General features: G+C 33.1%; 3 protein-coding genes and 1 long non-coding RNA gene across 10 annotated transcripts; 3 read left to right on the forward strand and 1 right to left on the reverse strand.

The window, feature by feature from the left end:
* Positions 1-242: 242 nt before the first annotated feature.
* LOC123195599 (hemolysin A) lies at positions 243-4,510 on the reverse strand. Of its 4 annotated transcripts, none has more exons than XM_044609398.1 (9): positions 4,295-4,505; positions 4,116-4,197; positions 3,936-4,015; positions 3,248-3,350; positions 2,979-3,135; positions 1,925-2,053; positions 1,566-1,655; positions 1,029-1,073; positions 243-839 (listed from the first exon to the last, which is right to left on the reverse strand). In XM_044609398.1, exons 1-9 carry the CDS (start codon positions 4,389-4,391, stop codon positions 696-698), a joined length of 927 nt encoding a protein of 308 aa, XP_044465333.1. In that variant the 5' UTR covers positions 4,392-4,505; the 3' UTR covers positions 243-695. The 4 variants fall into 4 exon arrangements, with proteins under 4 accessions (XP_044465333.1, XP_044465334.1, XP_044465336.1 ...); XM_044609399.1 differs by having other exon boundaries at positions 1,566-1,652; positions 4,295-4,500; XM_044609401.1 differs by having other exon boundaries at positions 4,116-4,193; positions 4,295-4,432.
* Positions 4,511-6,942: 2,432 nt separating this feature from the next.
* Positions 6,943-7,911, forward strand: LOC123195612 (photosystem I reaction center subunit XI, chloroplastic). Its single transcript, XM_044609424.1, has 2 exons — positions 6,943-7,209; positions 7,309-7,911. Exons 1-2 carry the CDS (start codon positions 7,045-7,047, stop codon positions 7,798-7,800), a joined length of 657 nt encoding a protein of 218 aa, XP_044465359.1. The 5' UTR covers positions 6,943-7,044; the 3' UTR covers positions 7,801-7,911.
* Positions 7,912-15,193: 7,282 nt separating this feature from the next.
* LOC123196870 lies at positions 15,194-17,238 on the forward strand. Of its 4 annotated transcripts, none has more exons than XR_006497753.1 (4): positions 15,194-15,602; positions 15,966-16,067; positions 16,164-16,613; positions 16,701-17,238. It is a non-coding gene; the product is annotated as an uncharacterized LOC123196870 (long non-coding RNA). The 4 variants fall into 4 exon arrangements; XR_006497751.1 differs by having other exon boundaries at positions 15,214-15,602; positions 16,164-16,287; positions 16,386-17,238; XR_006497752.1 differs by having other exon boundaries at positions 15,216-15,602; positions 16,164-16,287.
* A 4,617-nt stretch (positions 17,239-21,855) lies between these two features.
* On the forward strand, positions 21,856-22,841 carry LOC123196671. The gene is made up of 2 exons (XM_044610738.1): positions 21,856-22,055; positions 22,156-22,841. Exons 1-2 carry the CDS (start codon positions 22,048-22,050, stop codon positions 22,724-22,726), a joined length of 579 nt encoding a protein of 192 aa, XP_044466673.1. The 5' UTR covers positions 21,856-22,047; the 3' UTR covers positions 22,727-22,841.
* Positions 22,842-22,967: the final 126 nt, after the last annotated feature.

Genomic DNA, 22,967 nt, shown 5'->3' on the forward strand with positions numbered 1-22,967 from the left:
GAAGGTCAAGAGTTGTGATCTTCAAGTACATTTTCATATAGTTCACAGCAAATAATTGTGAAGTGTGAAAGGGTGAGGGCTTGCTTACTGTGCATATGAAGTTGATAATATATTATTTTTTCATTTATTATTTAGTGTGCTAAACAATAGAATACCTAAATCTGTCCTAGTTTAACTTTCTGAACTTTTAAATTTTGATTCCACATTTAAAAAAAAAAAAAAAATTGTGACCCTTATGTTGGTTATACTTGAAGCAAAAATTTCTGTTTCATTCAGTGATTTTAGGTTCTGTCACAAGAAATATACAATAAAATTGTTACTTGCAGAGTTGCTAGCGATGCTGCTCTAGATAAACATGGAGTAGCGGTTGAATAACATCTGGTCCAGTGGTTCTCAGTTGTTGGCCAGGTACAATGAAAATGCTTAAAAGAATACTTCAGATTAGAAATGCTGGCAATGTAAAAACATGGAGATAAACAAAACAAACACAACGTTAGTGGCTATTTATTTTCTGATGAACTTTGGGAGAGAAAATTAGGATGGCTCGCTTATAAATAGGATCAATATATGGAATCAGATGTAACAAAACTTTCTCTGGCTTGAATGCAACCACACTGCATGTAGAATCTTGTGTATTCGTATTTCTCAAATCAAAGGGTTCATAGCTGGGCATCTGATTTTGTTTCTTAAGGGGTTTATTCTTCTGCTTGTTTCTCAGCTATCCGGCTAAAGCAAACTAGAAATTCTGCATTACCCTCTGCACCTTTTAGAGGAGACTCAATCCACCCTTTATTTTGGAATCCGAAATTCTCCACCCCTTTTATGATTTTTTCAAGAACCTACAAATTCACCATATCAGAAGATCATTACTCGTGGTTTTAGGTCATTCTGTGACCATGCTCTGGTTCATAAAGGCTGGAAAATGAAACCAGCTAAACTAGGGAAAGATAGGTAAACAGGAAAGGTCTTCTAAAAATGCAGCTAAAACAGAATAACATCAGTCCCCAAATATCACAGAAAACTCATACCTCCTGATGGACTAGAGGATCTCTCACAATCCCACCACCTCCTACCTGCAACACAAACAAATGCTGAACTCAAACACAAAAATGACAATTGTAATTTCTTAACGACTATCGAATAAAAAGTGCATAAAATGGAAAGTCTACAGGACCAAATATTGTTAGTTTGGTTAAACATGTTGAGAATTGAATAAATTTATACCCAAAAGCCCCAAAATAATCAATAGATTTTCAAGGTCCTTTCTACATTTTCAAGGTCTGGTGTAAAGAGAAAGGGATGCACTGTCAGACCTCATCTAGTTTTCAACAAGCTAATGGTGCACTAACGCAGATAATTCCAATGTTCTAGGAATTACGCATATACAAAATCACCCTTTTAAAAATAAAGTTCCAGGATTTTTTGGAGAAAAGTTAGGGAAATACTAGTACAGTCAAGACCACTTTTAAAAGGCAGTCATTAAAAATCCAACCAAAGCAAATGCTAAAACATATCAAGATGAGAGTGAAAAGAAAAAAAAAAGGACAAGAAGTGAGGGCTTTTACTTGTGATCTGTGAGCTTCAAATTGAGGTTTGACCAGGGTAACTAAAGTTGCCTCTTCTGTCATCAAATTTACCACCGCTGGCATGACCTGCTTTAAAAAATAAAGATCATTCCATCTATAGTCATACTGGTCAACAAGCATAAGATTAATAACAATTTACTTGGAGTAAATATTAATCAATGCATTATTTCAGTTAAATCTCTGCCCTTTTATCAGTGACTGATGATCATCATGAAGAATGAGCCCCAAGCAATGGGTATTATGAATAAGCAACAATCAAAAAATTGCTGAGAAATACAAAATCAATAAAAGTGTGGTAAACTTAGTGACACAGCTACTTTCCAGCATTGGAACCTTACCGTGAGAATAGAAATGAATGAAAGGTCCAAAGTCACCAAATTAACTTTTTGCGGGAGTATAGAGAGGTATCTTAAGTTTGTTCGTTCTATCACACAAACGCGTTCATCTCGGCGAATTTTGTCTGCTACCTATTGAAAATACTAATACCCACAATCAGTTAAGACTAAAAGAGATCCTCAAGAGAACAGCAGTAGATGGTAAATGAGGTGTAGGCAGAAAAAAGAAAAACTACTCAAGTCCAGAAAAATAATCTTTTTCCAGAAGCCAGTTTTCCAAATTACACAGGAAATGTTAGGTTGTACTTTCTTTCCATCTTTAATAGAGTAAGAAAATGTCATAAGCAAATTATGTTGGTCACTGGGTATGCTGTATATTCACAGTTCAAAAACTTGGAAAGTAACAAACTAGAAACTCATGTATCTTATTCTTTTACTCTACATGAATGTTAAATGTAACCAGAAAGATAATCCGCCTACAACCTATTTCACGCATATGATAACTTATTTAAAAGAACTACAACTAGTGATGATCGGTTAGAATTTCACTATAATGATTCACATCAATAGCAACCACGTCCATGGTCCGGGCTGAAAGATGCTTGTAGAAACCCTCTTACATTGTTGATTAATTATATCTTTTAACATACAAATTTTCTGTCTTCCTTGCTCTGTTTTACATAAGAAAAAAAAACTATAATTTAACATAAATACTTCCAAGCAGCAATTCCAAAACAAGAGAACTCATCAACACTAATCACTGAGTTGTACAGTTAAATGAACACCCATCCATCCACCCTCCCAAGGTCAAATCTTCAGTACATAGTTTGAAAACCATATCATTTGACACTATTCCTACCCACATTACTTTTGGGTTATTCTTTCATTTTCTCATCTTCACAATTTGAATTGAGTTATAACAATACATCTATAGGTCAACGCTTGGCATGCCAACACTTTTCTATTGAGCTTCCCTTAACATAACATGAGGTAGGTGACAGTCTTGATGTTTAAAAAAGTAAGCCAAACATAAATGTAAGCACAAAGTCAATTTTACCTGTCCATAACCTACATCAACTCCATAAACAATCAATGCACCATACTGAAGTAGGCAGTCAGTAAATCCTCCAGTGGATAGTCCTGAATCAAGTGCTACTTTACCCACAACATCAACATTCAGCTGTTCAATAGCAGCTTCCAACTTATGTCCAGCTCTGGACCAGTTAACAAAAGAATAAAAATCAATCACATGACACACCAATGGCACTCAAAAAAAATATTTTAATCTCTAAAATTAAAAGAAAGGTTGTCTCAGGGAATAATCACCTACATACATATTTTGGTACTTCAGCATTTATTTCTACAATTGCCTTATCAGAGATTGGCGTTCCAGCTTTGTTCACCATCTTTCCATCAACAAAAACTTTACCTACACTAGCAACATGTAAGAAAACAGACAGCGAAAAAAAGAGCTTAATCAAGTAATTAAACAACATAAGTCAATCAACGATTCTTTATGATTCCTATCAACAAAGGAAATAAAAAGGAGTTTGCAAAACAAGTCCTTTTTCATAGCTGAAACAGTTTAAAAATTGTGTATCTAAACACTCAGTAACGAGCAAGAGTCAATAATGGGTCATATTATGGTACTGTCCAGTAGCGTTACAGGGCTACTTTTTGGTTACAAAAGACAACGTTTTTTATTCCAAGTAAAAAACATTTTAGTAACCGTAGTATGCAAAGTACATAATCCAATGACTGAAAAAAATTTTGCTGTAACTATAGAACACACCCAGCTTGTTAAAGTTACCAGGGCCAGTACCATAGCAAGCCTCATCAGTGATGCTTGCATTAGATTTAAACATTACCCAAATTTTATCCAAGAAAAAAGTGAAGAGCAAAACCAAGTTTTAAATATGTCTTTGTACACTCTGTGTACTCATATGATGACATCAACTATAAAGCCAAATGAAATACTAAATTACATTAGATGCAATTCAAGAATTGAGTTTACCTTGTAAAATCCAAGACTGTATATAAGTTCGACTATATTGCTGAAACCTTTCAAGACAAACCTCATCCAGCCTCCTTTTCCTAAAAAATATCAATAAAAAGTGTAAATAATTTTAAAAAAATAATAATAATCTGCAACACATATGTGAAATTTAAAACATTTACATAACATGAAGCATACTTTTTGGGTATTTGAATCTTTTGTGATTTAGAAACAGCAAACATTCTGATGGGGTTTTGTCTTTGGCCTTTCAGCCATCTTCCTGAATGATAACAGAATCAACAAGAAGAACAGCTTTTAGATAGCGTCTACTTTTATAAATGTATAAATAAAAAAGAGAAGAAGAAAGTAGAGGGTACCAAGAAGAGTATGAGAGGTGGAATTGGAGAATAAAAACAAGCTTGAAGTGTTGCAACAGCTAGAGATCGTAAGGAGCTTCAGAGTTTGCAGTGCCATTAATTTGATGAAGTCTTCCTCGCGAGTGCAGTGAAACGTTGATGAAAGGGTTTGTTTTGTTAGCCGCTCTTCTCTTCACCGTTTTGATGATAAGCAAAACGACATGTCGTCAACGATTTAATCCTTGATTTTTGTTATGATACGTGGAAAAAAAAAAAATCAATTACTGTCAAAATCCATCATGATTTCAAGCGTCTCAAACGGGCCTAATGAGCCGGGCCGAAATGTTCAAGTTCAAGCCCACAAGTTTTTTTTCTTTTGGGGCTTGCCCATTTAAACTCTAATTGTAAAATGAAAAGTAATATATATATTCAATAAAAAGTTTTACTGCTCAAGGTTTTTTAAAATGAGATGAAAAGAGGCCAATCTTATAAGGTGTGTGTCAAACAATGGTGTCTATAAATTTGGCTTTTTTTTTTAATTGTAATTCTTTCCCCTTTTTGGAGCAAATATATAAAGTACAATTACATCTTAAAGTAGGAAACAATCCTATTCTAAGGAAACTATATATTCCTATATTAATATACAAAATTCTTGTAATTATGAAATCAATTCCTATAATTACAGCATACAGACACCTCATGTAAATAACAACCCATGTACAACACAAAGACAACTCACGTCAACACTCTCTTAAAGTTTGAGTAAAAAATGACGGTACCCGTCCCAACTAGTTAATTCAACAATATCTTAACACTTTTATGAAACTTAGGAGGCCAAGACGCATTATGTAAAATTGTTTTAAAAAACATCCTACGACACGTAGTATATAACACTTAATTATAACATCAAAACTAGGCCTTCGGCCTTTCCATAATCACACACAAAAACATCTTGATTTCATTTCAAAATCATGAGGATAAATTTTGATTAAGCCTATAGCCTTTCAACATTTACATAAAGTTTCTCAAAAAACTACATAAGCATATGCAAAATGAGACACCTATTGAAGATGCTATGTTATGGCACAACCTTGGGCTTGACATAGTCCTGAAAGGGAAAATTCTATGAAGGTGTGCTAAAAACTCAGTGAATGGGCGATTATAAAATAATTCTAAAATAATTGAATACATATCTAAAGGAAATATATAACAATTTATAATATATTAACAAACCTAAGATGTTAAATTTATAAAAATGGATTGAAAACCGTCACCACCGAATAAAATCATTCACTACTAATGATTAAAATTTATTGGAAAACATCATACTTGAACAAATTATTAAAATTTCTTACTAAATGGATATAACAATCACCCAAAAAAAATTTAAAGATTGCAATTATCATTGAACCAAATTATAAGATTTTTTTTTTTAAATTTGGTAACATACTCACAACAACGAGGTTGTTAACGTTTCTATGCATAATCAATATCTTGAAGTGAAATTTAAAGGAAACAAGCGTTGCACGAGTGTTAAAATATGCTTGGGAAGATCATATTTAAATAGAAGATCCAATTATCAACAACTCATACATTGATTTTCTTTATTCATTTTTGAACCTCTCACCAAAATAATAACTTAAGTTGTATACCATTACTAATATTCTCAAAGAGAAATTTGTCATACCCGGTGAGTGTCCCCCTACACAGACAGAGAGAGGAAGAACTGTCATACCCAATATGTTGTTATCTCGCTCAGACAGAGCATCTGAAATCTATCATATCTGATGTGAAATACTACACAGGCAGAACAACCTGTTTGTTATACCTAATACAAAATACTACATAGGTAGAGCAATTAGAATCTGTCATACTTGGTACAAAATATGCACAACAAAACAACCAGAATCTATCATACCTGACATAAAATAATATACAGACAGAACAACTGTAATATGTCATACCTAACATAAAATATTGCATAGACAGAACAATTGTTACATGATATGCATTGACAAAAAATATCTCAATGATGTTATCTCTTAATACCATATTCATAATATAATAACTCAATTATAGAATTTAGAATAATCATCATCGAGCAAACACCACATCCATACCACACTAAATTAACAATATTCAACAATATAATTATTCTCATTACTGAATTAAACTTCTTTCAGTTTTACAGTTACATATAACATCAATAAAAAAATTATTCAACAATTTAAGTCATCTATAAAGACTAAATGTGAATCACCTTCAACGTTATGGGTTCACGAAACATTAATTTAAATAAAATAATTAAAATAATTTATATAAAAAAGATTACAGAAATATAAGATAAATTAAATAAAAATAGTCAATAGATATGATTTTAGTACACACCAAGAGTTCCACCCAATATAAACCAAGACCAAGTCAAAGAATTAGTTTTACTGAATTATTTTTACGGATTTTTCCACTTCTGTTTTTGTAATTAGAATACTGTGGCAAGTTGTGAAAGACTTATTATTGCATTTGTGATGAGTGGAGGAATTGGGTGGCAATGGCGAATATTTGGGTATTGTGGATAAGGGATAAGGGTACTAGCACTTCCCTTCCAATCAAAGTTGTGCAAGTGTGACACCTCTTTCCTCGCCACCACAAATTTCGGGCTGAAAGATACTCTCAAAATCTGCTCACCATATGCTATCTACATTTGTCTTTGCTTACATATCTCTACGCACATTGCTTTTGGCTCCAAAGTCTTAACAAAAACAATCCCAAAAATGGCTGCTGTTGCCTCTCCAATGGCTAGCCAACTAAAGAGTAGCTTCACTTCTTCAGTCACAAGAGGACTTGCCACACCAAAGGGTATTTCTGGAGCTTCATTTAGACTTGCTCCCTCCAAGAGAACCCCTCGTTTCACTGTAAAAGCTGTTCAGGCAGACAAGGTAAGTAACCATTGATGTTAAATAAGGATTCAGGAATTTCATTTTATGGTAAACTTGAATTCAGTTTGATCTTCATTCTGATTTTCTCTTTTTGTTCAGCCAACTTTCCAAGTTATTGAGCCAATTAATGGTGACCCTTTTATTGGAAGTCTTGAGACTCCGGTGACCTCAAGCCCTTTGATTGCGTGGTACCTCTCCAACCTCCCGGCTTACCGGACGGCAGTGAGCCCACTTCTGAGGGGAATTGAGGTGGGATTGGCTCATGGGTTCCTTCTTGTCGGACCATTTGTTAAGACTGGTCCATTGAGAAATACAGAATATGCAGCAGCAGCAGGGTCTTTGGCAGCAGGTGGACTAGTTGTGATCTTAAGTATTTGCTTGACAATGTATGGAATCGCATCATTTGATGAAGGAGAGCCCTCAGTTGCCCCAAGTCTAACGCTGACAGGAAGGAAGAAGGAGCCGGATCAGTTGCAAACTGCTGATGGTTGGTCCAAGTTCGCTGGTGGATTCTTCTTTGGTGGAATCTCTGGTGTCATCTGGGCATACTTTCTTCTTTATGTTCTCAACCTTCCTTACTTTGTGAAGTAGAGAAACGAAGATGCAATCATCTAGTTTTTAAATTATTTCCCTGTTATTCATTGTACATCTATCAGTTTGGAATGCTTTATGCTAGATGAAAGGCATATATTTGTATCTTAATGAACATGCTTGAACTATTGATTGTGTGCGAGATCTTGCATCAAGGATAATTGAATTCTTAGGAATCAGAAAAATCAAACAACTAAATATGAGTGTCAAGTTGCAACATTACATCTCTTTTTTAGTTGTTCACAGAGAGTAATCCTTTTTGTAAGTCAGAAAACTATAAAACGAAGCTAGAGCTAAATCATAAACCATCGGTTTTATGGTTTTCTCTTCGTCTGGCAATTGCCCTAGACGTGTAAGAACCGGTGGTGAACCTTTCGGATAAACGTGAAGGAGCGATTGTCCATTTTCGTCCAACCAAATAGAAGATTTGTCAGCTTTGAGCCTAAAAGCAGGGAATGGATTTGTTTAAGAAAAGCCAAATCTATTTGTTTAAGAAATGGATTCAATAATGACACAATCTGCAGAATACTTTGTTAAGGAAGATTTGAAGTATGGTAAATCTTCAATGATAGAAGAGACTTCCTCTCGATTGATGGTTGAAGATAAGAATTCTTGATATGAACTACCCACATTGAAAAAGTACATATCTAATCACTCATTTCACTCAAGATAAATACTCAATCAATTCATTTTATATATTCTTGTCTTGCATAAGTAACAGTTGATATGAATTGTTGGAAGCTATGGTGAGTTACAAATATAGATTCTTAAGACATATAAGGAAGAAGAAAAAAATTAACTTCAAAGCTTTTATTTCTATATTTTTTCTTCGTATATACTCACACATAACAACTGATTACAAGTCTTTTTATATACCTAAACATCAGCTATTAACCATTAAAAAAAGATGCAGAATGAAAATAGAATTCTAAATAGCAGGCATTATTTCTACACAACCTTTAATAAAATAGCTATAACATTCTTTAGAAAACTTCAATGAACCTGAAACTTGCGCCATTTAAAACTAGACTTAATAAGCTTTAAATCCATATTTGGTTCACCAAAAATGACATTCGTTTGCCTTCCCAAAACGTCCCTTATATTTACTACAAGTTTCTGCCCACTGCTAAAGACGAGAAGTCAAGTTTAATTTTTGAAAAAATTCTCAATACCCCTTTGTAAACTTGACTTCTTCACAACTCCAATCATCTCTTCAAGCTGCTGAAATCTATCTTTCTTGAGGGGTTTTGTAAAAATATCGGCTATTTGATCAAGAGTTTTGATATACTTTACCTCAACCTCCTTGTTGGTAATGCAATCCCGAATAAAATGAAACCTTGCATCTATATGCTTGCTTCGATCATGAATCATTGGATTTTTCACAAGAGCAATGGCCAATTTGTTGTCCACCATAATTTTAGTCACTTCTTTTGAGCAAAATGAAGTTCATCCAACAATCTTCTTAGCCATATTGCATGACATGCACCAGCAGTTGTAGCAACATACTCCGATTCACATGTTGAGAGTGTTACAATTGATTGTTTCTTTGAACACCATGAAATTGCATTTTCTCCAGAGAAAAATATAAACCCAATAGTACTCTTCCAGTCATCAATGTCACCGGTATAATCACTATCACAATATCCTTTTAAGTGAGTCTCATTCGAGGAAGTATAAAAAATATTATAATCAAGAGTACCTTTTAAATATCGAAAATTCTCTTTGCAGCTCGCATGTGTTCTTCACTTGGATTCTCTATAAATCGACTCACTAATCCCACGACAAATAATAGATCGGGTCTAGTACATGTCAAGTACCTTAGGTTTCCCACAAGGCTTTGAAATGTGGTTGAATCAATTTTCCTTACTCCATCCTTCTTGGAGAGTTTTACTCCACACTCCTTTGGGGTATTCATGGGATTGCAATCTATCATCTTAAACTTTTTTATAATATCTCTTGCATACACTTCTTGAGAGATATATCTCTTGCATACACTTCTTGAGAGATACATATCTCGTCACTCCATTGTTTTACTTTTATCCCCAAATAATATGACATAAGCCACATATCACTCATCTCAAATTCTCGTGTCATCGCCTTCTTAAGATCATCATACACTTGTGGATTATTTCTTGTAAAAATAAGGTCATCCACATAAATACACACAAACAAAATATCATCTTTCTCTTTTTAACATAAAGTGCATATTCATGAACACATCTTGAGAAACCATTTTCATGAAGATATTTGTGGCGATTATACCAAGCCCGTGGTGCTTGTTTAAGGTTGTACAACTTCTTCTTCAATCTTAACACCTTATCTTGATGACCTTCAACCGTAAATCCTTTCTGCTGTTCCACATATACTTCTTCTTCAAGAGCACCATTTAGAAAGGTTGACTTCACATTCATTTGATGAATTGTCCACCGGTTTTGGGTTATAAGAGCGACCAATAATCGTATTGTCTCTAAGCGAGCAACGAGAGCAAATACTTCTTCATAATCCACGCCATGCTTTTGTTTATACCCCTTTGCAACTAGTCTCGCCTTGTACCTCTCAATTTCTCCTTTTGCATTTTTCTTTAGCTTATAAACCCATTTAACCCTAATTGCTTGATGACCACTTGGTAGTGTGATAAACTCCCAAATGTCATTTTTCTCAATGGAATGAATTTCTTCCTCAATAGCTTGTACCAATTTCTTGTCTTTAACAGCCTCTTCAAAACTCAAAGGTTCATCATTTGCAAATAGACAAGAAAGATTCTCACCGTTTATTCTAGCATCATAAAGATCCCGTATGCTTCTAAATCTTTGAGGTTGTTCGCTTGAGCTTGTTGAGGAAGAAGTGGGTGTGGAAGAAGTGGGTGTGGAAGAAGTTGAACTTTTGCCTTTAGTCTCTTGGTCCTCATTCTCGTCTTCTCCCAAATATGGAAGAAAAGTATATGTCTCTTCTTCTTAAATACTCCAATCTCATGAGGCATCTTCCTCAAATTCCACATCTTTACTAATCACAACTTACTTGGAAACGGGTTCGAAACATTTATACCCTCTAGAGTTCTCGACATAGCCAATAAGCGTCATCTTCTTGCTCTTATCATCAAGTTTTGTCCTTTCTTATTCGGATACATGAATATAGGCAATAAATCTGAAAACTCTTAAGTGCCTCACACTTGGCTTTCATTTACTCTATGCTTCTTGAGGGGTTATTTTCTCCAAACTCCTCGTAGGTGAACGGTTTGAGAGATAAATTGCACATGCAACCGCTTTGGCCCAAAACTCCTTAGGCATATTCTTACTTTTTAACATCTTCCTTTCCATGTTAAGAATTATCCTATTCTTTCTCTTTGCAACCCTATTTTGTTGTGGTGCTCTTGGGACTATCATAGGACGTCGAATACCATTTTCCTTACAAAAGACCTTGAATTCATTAGAAGTGAACTCTCCACCTCTATCAGTTCTTAAAACTTTAATTTTGTATCCGCTTTCCTTTTCAACAAGAAGTTTGAATTTTTTAAATATCTCAAAAACTTCACTCTTGTTCGTCAAAAAATAAACCCATGTCTTCCTTGTGTAATCATCCATGAAGAGCATCAAATATGAGCTCTTACCGAAAGGCTGTGGCTTGATAGGACCACACATATCTGCATGCACAAGTTGTAGAGGCTCAGTTGCTTACGAAAGTGACACTTTTGAAAAACTCTTTTTTGCATGTTTTTCGAGTAGACACGCTTCCCACAATTGATTTGGATGATTGATTTTGGGAACTCTTTTTGCCATATTCTTTTCTCCAAGCATTTTAAACCCTTTAAAGTTGAGATGCCCGAATCTCATGTCCCAAATCCATGAAGGATCCTTGACACAAGCTTGTAAATACTTCGCTTCCGCCATTTTCACATTTAACATGAACATTCAGTTCTTTGTCATGGCAACTTTAGCAACAAGTCTATCATCTTGATTTTGAAGCCACAAATAATTGTTCTTCATCTTCACTTTGTGCCTGCTCTCTAAAAGTTGGCCAATGCTTAAAATATTGCTCTTCATTTTTTGGATGTAATAGACATTGTGGAGAATTTTATGGTCTTCATCCTTTGTATCCAAAATCACCGAGCCTTTTCCTTTAATCTCTACCTTTGTATCATTTCCAAAACGAATATTCCCAGTCACTTTTGTATTCAACTCTACAAATTTGCTTCTATCACCTGTCATGTGGTTGTTTGAGCCATTGTCAAGATACCACATGACATTTTATTCTACAGAGCCTTCTTTTTGAGAAAGTAAAGGAGTATAACCTTCCACCTCCTTATGCTCGATAAAGTTTGCCTCCTCATCACAACTCTTAGTTTGACATTCCCAATAATAGTGACCTTTCATCCCACATGCATAACACTCTACTCGGCTTTTATCCTTTCTCTAATTATTATTTCTCCCTTATCCACAACCTCTTTGAGAACTCTTATTTTCACCTTCTTGAAAATGAATTTTGCTCACCTTTTCTTTGACAGAGCCCACGACCTCGTCTACAACCTCGACTTCTACCACGACCTTGACTTCTTCCTCCTCTGTCATTTCCCTTAGGATTAAAGGAAAATTTGCTTGCAAAACTTACTCTATCGGTTCTTGTTGGGTCCTTTTTATTCTTTCTTCATGAGCTAACAATGATCCATGTAACTCGTCGATGGTCATGGACTCTATGTCCTTCAATTCTTCAATTGCCACCACCATATAAGTGAATTTCACGTTGAGAGAATGCAAAATCTTCTTTACTACTTTTACATCTTCCATCTTTTCATTAAGCCGCTTCATTTGATTCACCGCCGCTAATACTCAAGTAAAATAATATGTTATGGACTTATTCTCCTTTATCAAAATCGACTCAAACTCAACCCTTAGAGTTTGAAGCTGCACCTTCTTCACTTTATCAACTCCGACAACATAATTCTTTAGAATTTCCTATGCATCTTTGGCTCTTATCACATTGGCTATCTTCTCGAACATGTCATCATCTAACCCTTGATGAATAATTAAGAGTACACTTTGATCTTTCTTCTTTGTTTGATGCCAAGCTTCTAGTTCAACCATGGTTGTAGTATTCTTGTCTGCAGGATCTTCATATCCTTTCTCGACAATGTCCCATAAGCCATGAGATCCAATTATGGCCTTCATGCATAACACCCATCGATCATAGTTTGTTTTGGTTAGTTGTGGGTATTGGAAAGTTATACTAGTTTTGGTCGTTATTTTAACAAAGCTCTGATACCACTTTATTGGAAGCTATGGTGAGTTACAAGTATGAATTCTTAAGACAGATGAGGAAGAAGGAAAATATTAACTTCAAAGCTTTTATTTCTATATTTTTTCTTCGTATATACTCACACATAACAATTGATTACAAGTCTTTTTATATACCTAAACATCAACTATTAACCATTAAAAAAACGTGCAGAATAAAAATAGAATTCTAAACAGCAGACATTATTTCTACACAACCTTTAATAAAATAGTTATAACATTCTTTAGAAAACTTCAATGAACGTGAAACTTACGCTATTTAAAACTAGACTTAATAAGCTTTAAATCCATATTTGTTTCACCAAAAATGACATCCGTTTGCCTCCCTAAAACATCCTTTACATTCACCACAAGTTTCTGCCCACTTCTGAAGATGAGAAGTCAAGTTTAATTATTGAAAAAATTCTCAACATGAACTACACATCTTATCTATTATAAAAATCATTCCTCATTTTATTTCTCATCACATTTAAACTCTTTTTCATGTATTTTTTTTAATTAGAAAACATAAACAAGTTTAAATTTAATTTTGCTATAGTAGCAAGTTGAATTCGAGTTGAGCTTGAGTTTGACTCTTTATATCAAGCTTGATCTTGGATCTATAAAAACTTGTTAAGCTCGAGCTTAGACTTGAGCTCGACCCTTTGAGTTGAGTCGAATTTAAGTAAGCCCAAACACACGTTTAACTCAACTTGAATCCTTTAGTACTAGTGTTTATAAAATATATCCTCTAGCAAATAATGATACATGTGATCTTTCGATTTGAGATCATTAGATCGTCTTATATTAGGATTAATATGGTTTGACACCAGTCTAATAAAAAATCTGATTAGCCATGTTAAGAAATGTATAAAAATTATGATAGATTAATAGATGATTCATCACTCTTGGGTATGAGAGTAGATGTCTTACTAAGAACATCAACAACTAGTAAAATTTGTGGCCATTATAGGATTAAGTTGTTGCTTAGTCCAATACACTCTAGTCATTGGTATAGAATAGAGTCAACTAATGCATGTAAAAAATTTCTTGTGGTAGAAACTAATTCTATGTCTTAGCCTCAAAGAGATATCGATTGATGAAAATATGAAATTGCATGATAATCGTATTGTTGACAAATAAGTGTCTAACACAGACACTTGGATTTGTTGGAGAGAGATACTGAAAAGTTGACTTCATCCAATTTAGATAAAGGAATTTCAGATAATGTCAGGTCACATGAATAGTCATGCATCATGGTTGAACAGACGTTCATTATCTTAGGTTGACTTTATTCAATAATGTTATCGCATATAAGAAGTGTCCAAGGAATCTCCCATATCTAGTGATATTGTGATATGCTACGATTCGTATGAATGGTCGTATATAACCAGTGAATGGTCATTCATCATGTTTTATATAAGTGAATCAAAATTAGCCTTTTAAGTTTTTGACAATTTTATACACACTCTAATATATTTCATTCTGAAAGATGATTCAAGATATGTCCTTTGCAACACACATTATCTTCTTCTCTCTTTTTATATACAACCTTTATTTTATTAGAGTTTTCCAACCTTTGTTGAGGTAATGGAGGTTGTTTGAGGACAGAAAACACCACAATTCGATTAGAAGAAACTTCATTTTATCCATCTAGTGCATAAAATTGAAACCATTAAATTGCTCCAACTTGTAGATGTCTTGATTGATCAACTTTGAATCCATAGTAATAAATTATCACTTTAAGATTGTTGAAATTTTGATAGGGAGTAGATGGAAAAACTTTAAGAAAGTAATTGAATTTTGAGACATGAAGCACTTTCCTTAAATTGATATTTGCTCTTTATTTGCAGTTTTGGTATAATGTAACAAAGCTGAAACAGAGTGTTTTAGGTGGGTGATACCAAGTATGTCAAGTGTACCAAAAAAGTGTATAATTATTCAGTCGACCATGACTTATAAAAGAAATGAAAAGACACCTCTTGGTTTGTGATTAGACACCAAAAACAATTGTATTGGTTAAGAATAGATACTTGAACTATTGCATTGGTTTGAATCATCACTAACATGTGTATGAACACATTCTTTTGCTTAAAACAGACACCATTTGGCTTTCAAATAGACACAACCTTTGCCCTTTTAAACAATTATTTGAAATTCAAATGACTGATTAAGAATATGACACTGATCATGTTGTCTTGAACATTGATAAAATTCAGCTAACTTCATGGAAAGCTCGTTCTAACGCGATGATCGCAGGTTGTTCAAGGTGGAACAAGATGGTTCCCTTGGTTGTTCACTGTTCTACACCAAAAACTTGGACATGGAAAACCTGTTACATATGATTGAAGTCAAGAACGAACTCGTTCCACTAACCCATTCCTATTTTAAAGAAGGATTAAATCCTACACAATTCTCAGTTTCAGCACTTGGCTTCATCCTTTTGATAACTTGCATATAATTTAACTAATTTAAACTGCTTAAATTTGTTAGATGCTCCTGTTTCTGTTGGTGATGGCTCTCCTTCTAGTGGAGGTACCCATCAAAATAATTATTTCATTTTGAACTCATTATTTCAAAGGATTTTGTCATAAAGGAATATTGTTGTTATTTGTTCAGGAAAATATTGAGATGGGTCATCAGCATCTGATGAATAGTTTGAGGAAGGAAAAATAGTTAGAGAACAAGGAAAATTTCTGTATAGTAATTTGGTTGAATTAAGGCTCATTGTGTCCCCTGAATAAATTATAATAAATTTCCTTGTAGCGTGGAGGATTACTGAAAAGAATTGTCAAGCATCAAACATGCCTATTCATGAATATTGAAATGTTTCTCGGTTGCTTAATAACGTTGCTCAATTATGAGAATTTATGCATCTTTTTTTTTTTTTTTATTTAGATGAAAGCACATCCTGTTTCTGGTTCTGGTGGGAGGGCAAAATATCCTTTTTCGGACTTAGTATGGGGGTGCTGCTTCTCAGGCCTCAGTTGATCTTTTCAGGTAATATATATGAAATTAAAGTCAAATTTTCTGTAGACTATTACTTCATAAGTAGTTTCAATAATGCCTTTTTTATTAAGATTTGATTATTTGCAGGGTTTAGCTATTGAGATATGCTCTCTCTGTATACATATGATTTTGTGCCTTAGATGGTTCTGCGGCCAAAGTGGAAGTGCAGATAATCATTCAGTTTTTTTTTATTGGCGGTTTCCCTTCACAAGTGAGTATTATTCCCTCCATCAATTATAAACATTATGCATAACATCGTGCTTGTTTTTCATGATTTATTTTGTTGACATGTCTATTCTTATGTTAAAGTCCTTCCTCCGATGCCAACAACGAAAATGCTATTGCTTTTGACTGGCTAAGTCAATATCATGCTTTTAGTTTATGGTGAATTGCAGCGGAAGGGGGTTCACTGTGTCTTTTTTACAGGCTTTGGATTTTAAGATAAGCTTCAACCCATTTATAAATTTGACTATACTTTGGGTGGTAATTCTTTGCAAGCCTTCATGGACTTGATTTGCAAATGGGAGTTACAGAACAGTTTAGTTGCTAAAGCTGCAGGTTTCATTTTTCAAATTTTGACAGGGGAAACATGCTGTTTGCTTATTTTAAGTTTGTGGATTGCAGAATTTGCGGCATCCTTGGGGTCTGTTATAAATGAAATTGGCGACGACAAGGTCTTGAATGTTGTCCAGGCATATTTTGCTTCTTCACTTAGAAGTTTGGATGTAATATGTGCTCATTTCGACATTTAAGCTGTGAACCATCTCAGTTTTATTTGTCCTCGAAGATGTAGTAGGATCCTCTAATGGCCAGTGATAAAGCCTCGATGACCTCTGGTCCTTAATTAATGAAGGTGATGCAATGGTTTATGGAAGGCCTTATCCCACGTCTGATTCTGCAGGTAAATGCCATTGGTATAGAGAAAGTTTTAAACTGTTAGGACTGTATCAGAGACTTCGCATTCTTGTTGGATATCACAAGTTATCGCTACATGGAAGTTCAATGAAGATTAAGTATTTCTATTCATAACAGAATAAATTGTGTAGCCTTTGCAAAATGAATCGTGTATTCTAATAGGGATATTAGACAACAATAGCTTTGTCAGTAATTGCTGCCATTTCTCCTCTCTAATGAAACGCCTTGTGAGTGTTTTTCCTGCTTTTGTGATTCTTGAAGCGAATAAACCCAGAATAAGCTCAAGTAAAGTGGGAATACATTGCTGCGAAATTTTGATAGAAGATGCATTTAACTGTGTTGTGCTAAATTAGTACCAGCAGAAGTAGGATCTATACAATGCTTACCTCATTTCTACCTGTGTTAGAGGATGTAACCTTTGAATTCAATGGCCATTACATTCCATATTGGAAATGAAAAATTTTTATAAACACATTGATATCTTAGTTTTCCCTGCATGTATGCCTGTTGTTTTGAACCAGGCAAGTTGTTATTCTGAGCTACTAACTCAGGGGCTTCAGGATTTGTCTGTATTGAGGATTGGCATTGTCAGTTTGTAACTAATACAAATGAGAAAGCAACACTTCATTGCATTCAAGGGAAAGTGTTGGAAGACCATAGCGAACTATGTACTCGGAATCAACAATCCCTATGATCTTGGTAGGATCGCCCTATTAAACGATATGACACAATTAAGATATTAGTTTTGGAGATTGAGCTGAAGAATAGAAGGGATTGTTTTTTTTTTTTTTTTAATGTTATTATTAGGATATATATTTATATCTTGTTTTAATTGTTGGGTGTAACGTGTTTCGTGCAACCATTGATTTAAATATTACAGTAAATATTGTTGCAGTTGGAGCATTCACGAGATTTCTTGGGACACTCCTGCTTTTCTGATTAGTCAAATGAAGCATTCATTCGTATTTACTTTTTGAAGTCATCTTTCAAACCTGTTCACATCCACGCGTAAAATCTGCACCAACAAAAACCGTGTTTATAAAAGGGGAAAAGACAATTTCCCACCCAATTTTAAGCCTACCGTGAATATACCCACGTCTGATTAAAAAAATTTAAACACCTATCTAAAGTTTAATTTATTAAGACACACTTACATATGTTCTGTTAGGGTTAAGGGTTAATTTCATTATTTTATTAAAAATATTAAATAATTAAAATTTTATTTCATTTTTCTTTTTTAATTTGAAAAATTAATATTTTTCCCCTTAATTAAGTTTTAAAAAATTCACTTTTTCTCTTTAAAATTCAACCACTTTCTTCGGTGATGGCCAACCGATGACGGAGGGGTTTTCGTCCAAAGGTCTACCTTTAGACAATGATCATCGTCCAGATTTAGATAATGAGCGTCATCAAGATCTCTAGATGACGAAGAGTCATTCATTCTGAATGATGCTTCGTCCCTGAGGGAAAGCGAAAAAAAATAAGGGATTGGAGGGGTGAAGTTCACTTTTCAAAGTTCAGGTATAGGGGTAAAAGTTAATTAGGCGTGGATATGCTTTTGAGATTGAGCTAAAACTTGGGTGAAAAATCGTCCTATTTCTTTTATAATATTTCAACATAGGAAAGAGAGACCAAGTCGCTCATACAATATTCCAAACCGTAAACTATTTTTTTTTTAATTTATAAACTTAAACAAAACCATTTCATAAATCAAATTGACTGTAATTTTTGAGGTGCTTTTCTTTCCCATTGGTTTGGAAGAATATATTCACAGGTACTTAAAAAAGTTAAATGTGAGATTCATTTGTTTAGGGTTTCGTAAAAATTACTTTAGTTATCTATTATAAGTAATAAAAGATTCTGATAATTTTCTATTATCAGTGATGATCTTGATTTTATTCTAACCACTTATGAAACGATTACTATAGTAATCTTGATTTTATTATAACTATATAATTATTTATTAATTTTTTAAAAAATAATCTTATTTTCAATTAATATAACAAATAACTTAAAAATATTTTAGAATAATTATAATCAAAGGTATTTAAATAAAATAATATATTAGTATTCTTTTATTATCTCTAATCAAACACAATAATTATTTATACAAATCAAATTTTATTAAATATAATAATAATTTATATCCAATAATCTTTAAAATAATTTATTTTTAAAATATTTTTTTAATTTTAATAATAAAATATTACTTGAATTAAACTCACCAAATAAATTAATGGCTACTAGAACAATAGCTCTATAGTCATTATCATCATAACAACAAATTTGACTATTTTAAAGATGAAAAAAAAAAGAAGAAAAAAAAAATATATGTAATGATGAAGTTAAACGGCTCCCTTTGAAAATGGTAAATTGTATATGAATCAACACGTTTCATTAGAAGCAAAAAGATTTAATCAATCTACTCGTTTTAGTCGTTTATGCTTTACTCCAACCAACCATCTTGCACCTTTGGTCTTCTTTCTGAGTTGTAGCTATGGCAAATTTGGCTATACTTTTGAAACCTTTTCCCATCAAAATCACCTTTTTTTTTATGAAATGGTGCCTCCCATCTGTTTTATAAAGAACAACAAAGACACATGTCATTAGGTTACTTGTCCAGTTATCCAAGGAAGGGTAATTTCGTAATTATGGGATAAACTGCAATGTCCTTCCTACCCAAGGTTTGGTGAAATCACATTCACACCCACTGAATTTCTAACACAAACACCTACCGAAACCCTAATTCTATTAGAAAAAACTAGCAATTGAAGGGCATGATCACTATTTCACTTCCAAAATTTTGAAATAAAATTAGGGTTGGGATAGATCACTAAAACACACTAGGAAATGTGTGATTTGACCTGAATTACACAAAACAAAATATGATATGACAGTATTAAACCTTTTCAAGTGTAATTTTACCTAAATTGTGTCTAAAGAAATATTATCTTGTCAAATTAAATACATTTAGTGTGATTTCAATGATTTTGACAACTAAATTACACTTTCATTGTGATTTTGAACCTCAGATCACATCGTGGTTGTGATTCCAACCGTTTGTTGACATTTTCCCAAATATTATTTGATTAGATTTGATAAAACTAAACTCTTTTTGGTCCAATTCTATGATACCTCACCTTTATGGTGTAATTCTAATAATTGAATATGACTATATTAGTGTGTGTCATAGTCAAGAGCAACATGGTAATTTAAAAAAAAAAAATAAAATACTTAGGGATAATATGGTTATTTACTTTTTTTAGTCCTTCTAAATTATTTGAGTTAAGTTTTGGGTGAGAATAGTAGTTGAGAATTAAAAGGGTGGGAGCTTGTGATTTCTCCAAACCTTATGTGGGAAGGAAAATTATTGTCCTTTTGTTTAGTCCACTAAATTTAAAAGTAACTTTGGTCCCGCTTGCTATTTATGAAACTACCAAAGAGTATATTAAAAAATTAAAAACATCTCAGACTTTTTTCAAGTTCCCAAAACGCAAGAAACTTTTATTTACATCCTAACATTTTTCAAAATTACAATTAATTTCAAACATATGATAATACATCATTAACACCTATGAAGATTTAAGCTAGTAATTCTTTTTTTAATTGAAATTAATATAAAATAGAGGTAAAAAAATTTATTTAAATTAATTTTTTATGGCAAAGAATTTTCTCACCTTAGAGTTTTTTTGTCTTTTCAATAATTTTATAAAAAAAATATTAACTAATTTTTTTACATATTTAATAGACAGATTGGCAAATGGTTTTCCTAAACTTAAAGGTGTGAATACATCATTTTATCAAACCTTGGGGGGGATAGTCATGTGACCTTTTTCAAGCCAGTAAAGTTATCTTATATAAATTCTATACATTGTTGTTCATATAAAATGATGTGACACAACTCTCATATTTATATTTTTCAGTGATAACAACGTTAAGATTATCAAATTATCGCATTTTTTCTATTAAAAAGGTTTAAAGTTTGTTTTTGTTTGATTAAAGAAACTAACTTTTAATTTTTTTTATTATTAGAGAAACTAAAATTTAGCTATTATCTATCGAAGATACTAATCAATAATCTGACTCTTAATGACGTTTAAATAAGAATGATTTGACAAATTTTTTCATTTGAAAATGTTAAAATGGTCATTTTGGAGATAATGCGAACATTTTATATGATGACCTAAAAATTTTTTGTTCAATTTTGTATGCAATGTTCACTTATGTGAATTTGATGATTTAAATGTAAATCGGTTTTAATTCTAGGTTTTGTTATATGTTGGGTGGTTCTTTGGTTTTTTGTGGGAAATAAATTTTAAAAAAGACTTTAATTTGGAATTTTTATGGACATCGATTATGCATATCAACCTTGAAATTGTCCACATTAGTCCTTAAATTGTATGATTATTTTTAAATTAAAACAAACTTCATGTCATTAATTTTTAATAGTGTTATAGGTTAAACCAGTTTTTATATAAGATAATACAAATTCGACCTTTTTAATAGTAAAATTGAAGATTTTATTCTGTTTAATAGAAAAAAATAAAGTATGATTTTTCTAATTGAAAAAAAAATAGTTCGATATTTACGAGGGCTGTTATCTCTATTATTCACTATCATCAAATGAGAATTTTAAAAAAATTGGTTAGTATATTATTGTTCTTAATTTATTCATTTTACACTACATCACTTTTATGTGAAAGATTTTGTGTGGGCAGGGTTAATATAATATGGGCTGAAATGTTAGTTTTAGATATTTATGGACCAAATGGATTTTTGCCCAAATCAAAACTGATGAAGACGATGGTCCTTTCCAGACAAAGACGAATGAAAAGCTGAATCTTACCTGCCACGCATTGGTCTGTTTTTTGAGGCTTGTCCACATCGAATCCTCTTGCTTTCACGTTCTTTAACCAAATCCTAACCTTAAAGCAAATTAATCTATAAACAAACAAGGAATCTCTCTCTCTCTCTTTTTCAAGCCAAATAAAGAACGAAACTTCTTTCATCAAGGTCTCTCCGTTTTTTCCCTCAACTCAATTCCAGTGTAGAGCTCATGGACGAGTACTCATCTTTCTTCATTCTCATATCAAATATGTGTTAAACTGTTTTTATCTTACTTTTCTCACTTGGGTTTTCATTGTTTTTGATTTCTTTCACTTAGATCCCCAAAAGATCACCCCGGAAGCGCAGTCAGAGTCGGAACTGCCAGTTTCGACTATTCATCATCAACCACAAGCGTCCACGTCACCGCTTTGGATGGTATTGTCAACGTCAACTCTCTCTTCACCATCGCTGTGTTTGTGGGGCTTTCATTGACTACGCCTGGACAACAGAGCCTGGAGCCCACCTCAGCTTGCAATGCTAGCATTGACATTGCTAGAAATCTTCTGGTGTTCGAGGTTGTGTCCTTCAGCTTCTTTCTCTTCTCGTCTTTAGTTGCTCAAGGTTTGAAACTGGCTCTTAACTTGATCAATAGTAAGAACGTGGATGAAGCTTTTAAAGCCCACATTAATATAAATGTTTTGAGGTTTGGGATGTTGGCTTCAGCGACTGGGTCGGTGATGGGTTGCTTGTTTTTGATGCTTTCAATTATTAATGTTATTCAGATCCGGTTGGGGACATTGGGTTGTGGGAGTAAATCTACCATTCATGCTGTTTCTACATTGCTTGTTTTGGTTACTTCTGCTCTCATTGTTTATATTTCCACTGTTGTTTTTGCTTTCTTGCATTAGAAAGTTTTTTTTAATGTATGTTCTGTAAGTTTATCCATGGGGATTTATGTAATTTAAATGTAAAAAGATTGTTAGCTACTCTAGCTGCCTCAATACAGTTGAAATTTTGATGGTCTTTTTCATTTTTAATGATATATTGCTGATTGTACCCAAATGCTATATGATTTGTTTTCGTAGTTGCATATTTGATTTGGCTGGCCTTTGCCTTCATAACGTGGAGGGATTCGCTTAAACAATATGG

Source organism: Mangifera indica, chromosome 14 (genome assembly GCF_011075055.1).
Source record: "Mangifera indica cultivar Alphonso chromosome 14, CATAS_Mindica_2.1, whole genome shotgun sequence".
NCBI classification, from domain to species: domain Eukaryota; kingdom Viridiplantae; phylum Streptophyta; class Magnoliopsida; order Sapindales; family Anacardiaceae; genus Mangifera; species Mangifera indica.

What these genes read in the sequence shown, in the direction of transcription:
- LOC123195599 (XM_044609398.1), bottom strand. Translation starts at nt 4,391, where the DNA reads ATGGCACTGCAAACTCTGAAGCTCCTTACGATCTCTAGCTGTTGCAAC. An exon ending in CACCTCTCATACTCTTCTTG is followed by an intron (nt 4,198 to 4,294) that starts GTACCCTCTACT and finishes GTTATCATTCAG; the next exon opens with GAAGATGGCTGAAAGGCCAA. An exon ending in CATTCATTTCTATTCTCACG is followed by an intron (nt 1,656 to 1,924) that starts GTAAGGTTCCAA and finishes TATTTTTTAAAG; the next exon opens with CAGGTCATGCCAGCGGTGGT.
- LOC123195612 (XM_044609424.1), top strand. Translation starts at nt 7,045, where the DNA reads ATGGCTGCTGTTGCCTCTCCAATGGCTAGCCAACTAAAGAGTAGCTTC. An exon ending in AAGCTGTTCAGGCAGACAAG is followed by an intron (nt 7,210 to 7,308) that starts GTAAGTAACCAT and finishes CTTTTTGTTCAG; the next exon opens with CCAACTTTCCAAGTTATTGA.